This window comes from Pteropus vampyrus, unplaced genomic scaffold, assembly GCF_000151845.1.
Source record: "Pteropus vampyrus isolate Shadow unplaced genomic scaffold, Pvam_2.0 Scaffold1, whole genome shotgun sequence".
NCBI classification, from domain to species: domain Eukaryota; kingdom Metazoa; phylum Chordata; class Mammalia; order Chiroptera; family Pteropodidae; genus Pteropus; species Pteropus vampyrus.
This window is the reverse complement of record NW_011888782.1, coordinates 16,161,274-16,171,679: the sequence shown is the minus strand read 5'-3', so window position 1 is coordinate 16,171,679 and position 10,406 is coordinate 16,161,274. Positions and strand designations below refer to the sequence as shown.

The 10,406-nt window shown below is 44.1% G+C and overlaps 1 protein-coding gene across 1 annotated transcript in view; it reads left to right on the top strand.

The window, feature by feature from the left end:
* OSBPL10 (oxysterol binding protein like 10) overlaps nt 1–8,685 on the top strand; it is a 252,541-nt gene extending 243,856 nt beyond the window's left edge. Inside the window, exons 11-13 of the mRNA XM_011361186.2 lie at nt 692–874; nt 4,742–4,895; nt 7,339–8,685. Of these exons, the coding sequence (XP_011359488.2) occupies nt 692–874; nt 4,742–4,895; nt 7,339–7,383 (382 nt within the window). The 3' untranslated portion in view covers nt 7,384–8,685. The remainder of the gene's footprint in view (nt 1–691; nt 875–4,741; nt 4,896–7,338) is intronic.
* The last annotated feature ends 1,721 nt before the right edge of the window (nt 8,686–10,406 follow it).

Genomic DNA, 10,406 nt, shown 5'->3' with positions numbered 1-10,406 from the left:
CACTCTATAAACAAGCTCCCATCTTTGCCCTTTTTCTTGGAAAGTATTCTTTCTGAATGATGTTCACGTAAGGATGTCGGAGTGTCGCCTGGGAAAGTGGACGCCCTCCACGGCCGTTTTGGAACCAGACACACCGACTGACAAGCTGATCGTGTGCACTTCTCCCCATTTCCACACCCCTTTGTACCAAGCTGGTAGCTTGACGTCAGCTGTGGTAGGGCCCCACAGAAATTGGCAAATGCTACAGATCAGGTGTTTTCCCTCCCAAAGAGCCAGTTGTTAAACCTTTACCGGCATTCTACTAACGCCCTGCTACGGGGTGCTGCCTGGAAGGTTCCTGAAGCGTCTGAAAGCCTTTGTTCTGGATTTCCACCCCAATGATAACACCTTACGTAACCTTTACATGCTATCAAAACTTAGAAATTAATATTGCTACATTACTGTTAACTAATTACAGACTTTATTCAGCTCTCACCAGTTTTTCCACCGATACTTTATCCGTTCAAAGATATTAGATCACATTTTAAGAGCTAGTCTTTGAGTAAAATGGCCAAGCACAATCCTTCTTCCTTAACCTCCCCACCTCCTAAAATATCTCTAAATATGAGTCTACTTTTTGAAGTCAGTCTCTACATTTTGATAATCTCGAAAAGGCTGTTCATTTGACTCATTCATTCATTCATTCATTCAGGGTCACTGCAGAAGTGAAGCACAACCCAACCAACACCATTGTTTGTAAAGCCCACGGAGAGTGGAACGGCACCTTAGAATTCACCTACAACAACGGAGAAACCAAAGTCATCGACACGACCACGTTGCCTGTGTGCCCCAAGAAGATCAGACCGCTGGAGAAGCAGGGGCCCATGGAGTCCAGGTGGGGTGCAGGCTGTTTCTCTCCTGTTTAGTTGTCTCAGCGTTTGGCACAAGGGACAGAGGGGAGGCCTTGGGAAGTTTAGCTAATAGAAATGAGCCAGGAGTCATGTTCTTCTGACTCATTGAGATACTTGAATTTTCCACTGTACATCATTTAGGAGTAGATCTTTTGTAGATTTCAGTGTTCTTATTCTGTACTTACAGGGTAGAATGTGAAGATAGTCTGTAGCCGACTTTTAATGCTTGTCCTCAAAGAATTTGTCAACTCAAGTGGTCTGTTGCATAATAAATAAATACAGAGAGTTGCTAATAATCAAAGAACTGTGCAGTAAAGCAATGAGATACTTTTTTTTCTTACCTAATTAGCAACATAATTAAAAAAAAAATTCAGTGCTGGCAAGGGCATGATCAAATGGATACTCTGTACCCTGTGCTACAGTAGGATGTGTGTGGTTTAGCTGCATGGATCAGTAGCTGTAAACTTATGAATTAACTTTAATCTCGTATTCTGCTTCTGGGAATCAAAGGAAAAATTCTTAAATTCAGAAAAAGTTTTGAACATAATATTGAATATTTTTCAAAAAAAAAAAAACTAAACAAAAGAAAGAAAAATCAACCTCCCACCTGTTCAGCAGGTAAAGGGTTAAGTAAATCATGGAGTGTCTGATCAGTTAGCACGTCCATGCAGCAGTATGAATACAGTGCAACCACTTTGAGGGACGTTTTATACAGTTACATGTCAGACTCTTCTTGGAATACACCATTTTTATTTTTTAATCCAGGAGGTCAGCAAACTATGGTCCATGGGCCAGATCTAGCTTGTGGCCGATATTTGTAAAAATTTATGGGAACACAGCCATAATCGTCGGTTTACATGTTGTTTATGGCTGCCTGCCTGTTCCGATGGCAGTGAAGTAGTTGTGACCCAGACCATATGGCCTGCTAAGCCTAAAAATATGTACTGTCTGGCTGGCCCTTTATAGAAACTGTTTGCCGACCCCTGTCCGTATTTAAAAGCATATGCTGCTCTTTGTAGAAATATGTAGGATTAAAATGAAATTTTACAGATGATTCCTGAACGGGTTTGCCTTTCCAAGGAGAGTTTGTAAACAAGGGGAAAAGTGCTTGTTATGTGGAAACAAAATGAAGATACAACAGTGTGTATAAACAGTATGTTATAACTGAGTTTAATAAAACCAGGGCCTCAGTACCCCTGGAACCTCTGCTCCGTTGTAGGATTAGCACACACTTCCTCGTTCTTTATTCAAGGACGATGAGTGTAACCTTCTCTGTGACCACATGGAAGGTGTGAACGCTCACACGTTGGCTTTTTCAGCCCAACCTCTCGGGCAGTACTAGCAGGACAAGGGACAGGCTGCGACAGGAAAGAAAGCCATCCCCTTGCTCACACTGATGAAGCCTTCCCAGAGTTAGGAACCCTGTGGTTCATATCATGGCATGATGATTGTTTCTGGTTGGGCTGTTGAGAACAAAACTGATTACCTTGTGTTGTTCTTCCAAGGACATAGAGTAGGTTAGCTACTCCTCATTAAGACTCTTTGCTGCCTTGGTTAGCCCAGGGGAACTCAGAATTCAGCCTGGAGTGGGGATGGAGTCTGATATAAGGATTAAGGTGGAGGGTGCTGCTACCTCTTTCTGTGTTACATTTGTGGACTTTACTGAAACATGAAGCTGAGCTAGAGGGAAACCAAGCCCAGCCTACTTTGTTTTCCACAGAGGAAACAGCCCTGGGAAGTGGAGTGGCTGGTACGGGTGCTCCCTTGCTGCTCAAAGCACCCGAGTCCACTCACCCTCCTGGGTCTTCCAGGTCTTACCTGCAGAGGCAAAGGAGGGACCATCTGCTTGGCTAGGTAGGCCAGGGTTTAGACCAGTTATCCCAGCATTCACAGTGATGCCAGTCCTGGCGAGGCCTCCGGTCCCCAGTTAGCCCCCTTGGAGGGGAACCATTGCCCCATTAGAAGAAGAGTGCAGGTAGGTTTTGTCTGCCCATGTCTGTGCATTTGCTCATGATGTTCAGACTTTGTCTGAGCAGGTGTCCTGCCTTGGCAGCAGCCCTCAGGGCCCTGGTGAATAAAGGCAGAACCGGTGCCCAGTGATGTCAGCCACGCCCTTGCCCAGCCACTCGCCAGCCCTTTGTCGTAATGAATTCCGCTTCTCAGGGAGGGCTCTCCTTGGCTTCCTTTTTGCTTTTCTCACTGGCCTGCTCCCACCCTCCCCACCTGAAGGCTTCTTTACCTTTCTGCTGTTTCTTTTGGCTTAAAGTTCAGAGGCTTCCCTAGCTGAGCCCCCAGCCCCTCCCCGCCACCCCTCACTCTCAGGTTGTGCCCTCGGTTGGGTCCCTGTGTGTGTCTGGCCAGAGCACACACCTGGGGCCAGTTCTTGTCCCACCACCTCCTCTCCAGTCCCTGGGTGGGGAGCATCTGCCTTCTAAACTTGGGGCTACTATCTTATGATGAAACTTATCATGGGAAGTCCTGCCCTTGGAGCACCCCTCCACCCTGGGTGTTCTCGTGCCCAGCTCCTCCCTCAGCACGAGATGTGTGTTGAGGGTGTGGGTGATCAAAAAGACTGATGTGACCCCGCTCCCAGCCCGTTTCCTTCCGTCTCCTCACTGTGCTGTTTTGGCCAGTCTTTTTTGCCCTCTTAAGTCAGCTATCATGGCACAGTAGAAAGAGCGAGAGCTGTGAGGCCAGTTGCACCTGGCTTTATATCCCAGTTCCAGAAGCTTCTCCTGCTCTAAAATAGGAGCCAGCACATCGCTGTCCCTGGGTCTGTGTACAAGTGGGCAGGCTGAGCTTGCAGCAGGAGCCTGACCCTTGTCAGTTCCTTGATTCTGATCCCTTTCAGAAGGGGCTGCTCATTGTCCCTGCTTTGCTGGCAGCGCCCCCGTCCTTCCTCCGTCTGATCCTGCCAACACCCAAGGCTGCCTGCTCTGCCACGCCCTCTCGTGAACAGGGTCAAGGGCGCTGTGCTGTGGGAGTGCTCTGTGGCCCAGAATCTAATTAGTTGGATGAGATAGTTCATTTTATGTGAAATCCTGACTTGTCCTGATATGTTTAAGTGAGGAAGTGTATGGGGGATGGTGTCCTGCTCTACCTCAGTTCTTTTCTGCACCCTCTAGAACAGTGTATGAATCAGGGAATTCCCGAGGAGGAGAGCTCCACATCAGACAGGAGCCAATCTAGGCTGCCATCTACAGTGAATAAATGCAGCAGAGAAGTACCTTTGCATGTAGACGTGGGGAGACGACAGCCTACAGCATAAACATACACGCCAGCTCGCCCTGGTCTGTAACTCCCAATACCAGCTTCCCTTGTGGAAAAGCAGCCATTGCTCATAGTTATCAGCTCAGTGACCTTGGGCAATTCACTTCACCTTATATGGCCCTTGTTTTTCTCCTCTTTAAAATGAGATGATAATATAGCATCAGTATCATTGGGTGGTTGTGATGATTAAATGAGTTTATATATATATGTGTGTGTGTATACACACACACACACACACACACACACACACACATATATATAAACATATATATAAAATGCTTAGAGATATAGTAAATGCCATATAAGCATTTACTATTATTGTAGTATTATTACTACTACTGTTATTTCTAGATTCAATCTCTAGACACTGAGAGGCATGCTGAGCAGGATGAGTAGAAACAGCACGGATTTGGAGCCTGGTAGCTCTGGGTTCAAATCCTGGCCCCAGGAGTCTTTGTGGCATCTGGAATGAGCTACCCCTGCAGATGGTCTGCCCAGATGCCTCCTTCCCTGCTGAGGACAGCCATCCTCAAACCTGCTGGCTGTACCTGACCAGTTTCCTCTCCTCCATGCGTCCCCAGGAACCTCTGGCGGGAGGTGACCCAGTACCTGCGGCTGGGGGACATCGATGCTGCCACCGAGCAGAAGCGGCGCCTGGAAGAGAAGCAGCGGGTGGAAGAACGGAAGCGGGAGAACCTCCGCACCCCATGGCAGCCCAAGTATTTTATCCAGGAGGTAACCCTGCCACCTGCCCTCGGGTGCTTATCTGGAGTGAGGGGCAGATACAACAGTGTGGATGAATGAGGACGGGGCAGGGGAGGTCCTGGGAAGGTCTGGGGCAGCTTGGCTCTGGCTCCAGCTTTGGGCCAGCCATCCTGTGGGCAGAACTGAGTACCTGACACTGCCTCTCTGGCAGCCTCTATCAGAAAAGCCCATCAATCTGCCAGGGAGGGCAAGGAAAGGGATCTCAGATCTGGATGCTGTCCTATTTAAAAAAAACAAAACAAAACACCATTCACACCCCCTGCGACTTTAGCATTAGCAACCAGTCAGTCATGAAGCACCTCACAGCCTATTTCCACGCTGGGATGGGCTGGAACCTTCATGACTGAGAACTGCCCTTTCAGAGCTTTGCCTCCTGTGGGCCGAATGGATTGGACATGCTAGGACAGGCCAGCGTGAGTCCTGCTGCTGTCACCTAGGAAAGTGACAATGGAAGGCAGAAATTAATACCCACATGACTGCCCATCCACAGGGCAAGTGGGCAAGGCGCTGTGTGCCCAGTTGAGGTCCTTATAGTCTTGAAGTGGTTCGCGGAGCAATAGGAAGCATTCTGAGAACAGAACTGGAAATGATGGAAGTTTAAGAGCCACAGTTTTTAAGGCAGGCTTTCAGGAGCCTGGCAGCGCCAGTGAGGACTGGGGCAGAGCTGCATCAGCTGCGTCCACATCTAAAAGGGGGAGGATGCCACCTCCCTCAAGGTGATCACAAACTGGTTGTCCAGTTCTTTGCAAGAAGCCAGAAAACGGAATTTTTATGAGAAACCTGATGTTCACATGGTGCTAAGGAATTTTTAAAATTTAAACACTGAGAGCCAATCGAAAGATATCTGGGCTTTCTTTGATTCAGGGGCTGCTAATGTCTGACTTCTGCTTTAAGTAAGGATTACTCTGTGTAGCTAGAAGACTGCAGGATGAGTTAGGAACCCTGAGGTGGGCTTCAGGAGCAGGAAGCAGCTGCTCTTCCCCAGAGGCAGGAACTGGGGCTCTGGACTGAATGGAGACTCCAGGGGTGGGTTTTGGTTCAGATAGGCAGCCTGCTTTGGGAAACTACCTTTATAGGACTGAGTGAGAACCCTGTCTGGAAGCCTCAGGGCGAATGTGTATTAGTCAGGGTTCTCCAGAGAACGGAACGAACAGAACCAATAGAAATAAGTACCTATAGATTTATTATGAGGAGTTGGCTCATGAGATTATGGAGGCTGAAAAGCCCCAGGATCTGCTGTTGGCAAGCTGGAGACCCCAGTAAAGTCAGTGGTGTAATCCAGGCCATGTCCGAAGGCCTGAGGACCAGGGAAGCTGATGATTTAAATCAGAGCAGGAGAAGATGAGATGTCTCAACTCAAGTAGTGAGTCAGGAAAAAAAGGGCAAATGCCTCCTGTGTCCACCTTTTCAGGCTCTCAATGGATTGGAAGATGCTCACTCACATTGGGGAGAAAACTGTCCTTTGCAAAGTGTACCAATTCAAATGCTAATCTCGTCCAGAAACACCCTCAGAGATGCACCCAGAAATCATGTTTAATCTGGGCACTGTGGCCAGCCAAGTTGACATGTAAAATTAGCCATTACAGAATCCTTCCAGGATCCTTCTGTGAGATGGATATGGTCTCTCTGAGACAACTAGTTTGCCTGGCTTCTATGGAAAGTTGCACATTAAAACACAAATGACAACAAAGCACATTAATTCTTCCTGCTGGGTTTAATGAAAGCCAAGTATGTTCAAAACAGAAGGCCTGAGAATACGCAAAGAATAAAAATCACCCCCATACCAGAATTATTACCATTCAGTATACCCCTTCTAGTCTAGCGCCAGATTGTGTACACCATTTTGACTCGTGTCTTTTTCTCACTGATATTTGATCAGCGTCATTTCTTGTGTGTGCTGATTTATTTGTGACTGCTGCAGGAGGGCCTTTGAGAGCATTCCCCTGTAAATCACTGGTTCGGGCAAATTTCTCATATGCAGGCCCTTGCCTTCTATCCCGTCTATTCATCCAACACCCCCTTTTTTTTTTCCTGTCCTGCTATTTCAAAGAGCATTTTTTTTTTTTTGCCAACTCATTTTCCTTGACATAAACCAATGAAGCCCCCTCCGCCCAACCCCCCTTTTGTTATTTTGGTCATTTGGGGGGTTCTCTCCTGAAATGCCAGGATGCAAAGGTTATAGGGTCACTAAAACACAGCTGGGCTGCAGAGGGGTAGCGAGACTGTCAGCCTGGCGTGGCTGTGATGTACCAGGAAGGAGCAGACACACATGGGTGGTGGTCCTGAACAGATGCCAACAGCACGGCTTTGCATGGGACTCGGCTTCCAACTTAGCAGAGGCTGGGACTCTTCTTGCTTCTCCCCTTTGCCTGCTGAGAGGTCTCCAAGTTATGTCTCCTTCCTTCTCTTACAGGGTGATGGCTGGGTATACTTCAATCCCCTGTGGAAGGCACACTGATGGGGTGGAGGTGCAGAGCCTTCAGAAAGAGCCCTGTTTTTGTAGGAATTAAAGTGGTACAGTATCAAGGTTCTGCTGGTATTCACTGAGACCTCTTGTTATCATTCAGGAAATGGCACCCGATGGAGAAATTATATACTGTGAAAAATGCACCCCCAAACTCTACTATAGGATTGAACTTATTCAAAGAGCCATTTGGGGCATGTGCGTGTACACAGGTCAGTGTGAGCTCTACTATATGTTCACACACATGCATTATATACACGTCTGCTGGATATTATTACACATGTAAATATTGCACTTACCAAGATTTAAGTGGGTAATTATGAGCTCCTTTTTATCAATGAGGTTTGATGTTTTCTATTTTTCACTCTACCAAAAACGTTTTGCACTCACAAAGGTATTCTCATGTAGTCAACTCCTGTCAAGACAAAGGTGAGTTGGCATCGTCTAGTTGATGTCCATCTGGTAGAAAGTGGCCCATTCCTGGTAGTAATGTAGGTGGCTGTCATTTCAAAATTATCATGGTGATTCCCACTTTAGCATTTTTTTTGTCCATACTCAAGAAAGGTAAACTGCTATTTCCTGCTGGAAGCTATTAAAGGTTTATGCCAGAGCTTTCCAGAATGGAACACCTCTGGGAGAACGTAGAGCTAGGCCTACCTTGGAATTTTTCTCCCATCTACTTGTCCCTACAGCCTTTCTGACAATTTCTCATGCTCACAGCACGTCATACATTTTTCAGAAGCTGCTGCTTTTACAGTAGAAAACAAGTCATATGGAGACTTCACTACTTTTATGATTAAAAAAAAAGGGCTTTAGGAATTAAGTTACAGGCATGCATATACAAACATGCACAACCACAGCCTCAATCTTTTCAGTTTGGGAAAAGAGAAAAGAATTTCCTGTGAACTTTTTAGTGCACCTCTATTGTTTGACCCAAACTCTGCAAAAAAGAAGAAAAAGAAAAAAAAAAACAACAACAACCCAATGTGATTAAAACATCCATAGAGCCTGCACAAATGTGTCCCATGGTTTCAGTTGAATTTCAATCCTTAGCCTTTACAAATGAGGTCAAGACATGACTAGAATATAAAGCAAGGGGAAAATGATGTATTTGATTTTTGCTCAATGCGTAATTTATTGTTTACTGTGCTACTCTGGGAATATTCATACAATCCAGTAGCATGAATGCTTCTCTGTAGTAATACTAATTTTGTGCCTTTTGTCTGCTTTCTTAAGACCAATTGTTCACACTTTGTAGATATTAGACAAATATATTTCGATTAAATACTATACATATTTGTGTCTGTTTTATTTTTAGGGATTCAAGAGGTCTGTTGGAATTGGTGGCTCTGAGCTCAAATTTTATTGGTTAATTTGATGTGAATAACTACCATATTTACATCAAAAGTGTTTGAAACACATTGAAAAATCTATCAGAAATACATTATTTATGGGTATTTTCTGACAAGTTCATAAGAACATTTAACTCATATCTAGTGAATGTTTTGTGAAGAGTTACTACCAAGTAAAGTCATAATGTAGATCTGTTTGGGTCCATGGTCTTAAAATATCTGAGAAATTAAGTGTTTGGAACTATTTTATTTCTGAGAGGGAAAGCAGAATAGATGCTATTTTGAAGGAAAAGTTTTCAATGACAAGACCGAAAAGTAATCACTGTGGTATTTTAGATTTTCCAGTCTTCAAAGTATAAACCATCTGTCTGGTAAGTAAATCATAAAGTTAATTTTTCTTCTTTTTTCGAGGGAGGGCATGGAATGGGTGGGGTCATTGCTTTTTAAAAAATTATGAAATATATACAAAAGATTTACATAAAACATTACAGTTCCAAGAATAATTATAAGCACCTATGTGCCCACTGCTTAAGCAAAGAAACCTGTTTTTCAGTACCTTAAAAGTCAAATTCGTACACCTATAAAATTGTATCTCCCTCCTTGATCCCAGAAGTAACACCACCACTGTGCTGACTCCTGCAGTAATTGTCCTCTTAGATTTTTTTTTTTTTCTCCATATATACTGTGTATTTCTAAAGAGCATGCTTTTGCCTATTTTGGGACTTTGTACAAATGGAATCATATCATAGTTTGCTCATTTGAGGCAACATTTTGTTTTTAGATCAATCCAAATTGTTACAAGTTGATCTGTTTTTATATTCTTTTTTTTTGCTGAGTTCCATCTTCCCAAACTCTGTACCCATTAGACAATAACTCCCCATTCCACCCCACTCTCTGCGATTGTTAGCAAAAGTATCTGATGTAGGTGGAATGATGTCATAGTCTTTTTGTGTGTGTCTGGCTTATTTTACTTAGTATAATGTTCAAGGTTCATCAGAGTTTCCTTCCTTTTTAAGGCTGAACAATATTCTATTGTATGTATATATATCGCATTTTGTTTATTTACCTGTCAAACACTTGTTTCCATCTTTTGGCTATTGTGAATGCTGCTATGAACAAGGGAGTACAGGTACCTGAATCCCCGCTTTCAATACTTTTGGGGATATATACTCAGAAGTACTGTATCGTATGAAAATTCCATGTTTAATTTTTTGAGGACCTGCCATACTGTTTTCCACAGTGACTAAACCATTTTTCAACCCTACCAGCAAAAATGCACAAAGGTTTGAACTACTCCATACCCTCCCTAACACTTATTTTCTGCTTTTTGGGGGGTGGGGTTGGGGGTGGGGAGATTTATAATAACCACCCTAATGGGTATGAAGCGCTATCTTATTGTGGTTTTGATTTGCATTTCTCTAATGATCATTGTTGAGTGTCTTCTCAAGGGTTTATTAGCCATTTGTATGTTTTCTTTGGAGGAATGTCTATTCAAGTTCTTTGCTTATTTTCTAATTGGGTTGTTTTGTGTGTGGAGTTATAGTTCTTTATATATTCTGGATATTAATCCTTTATCAGATGTTTTGCAAATATTTTTCCCATTCTGTGGGTTGCCTTTTCACTTTGTTGGTAGTATCCTTTTATCCTTTGATGTACAAAAGTAAT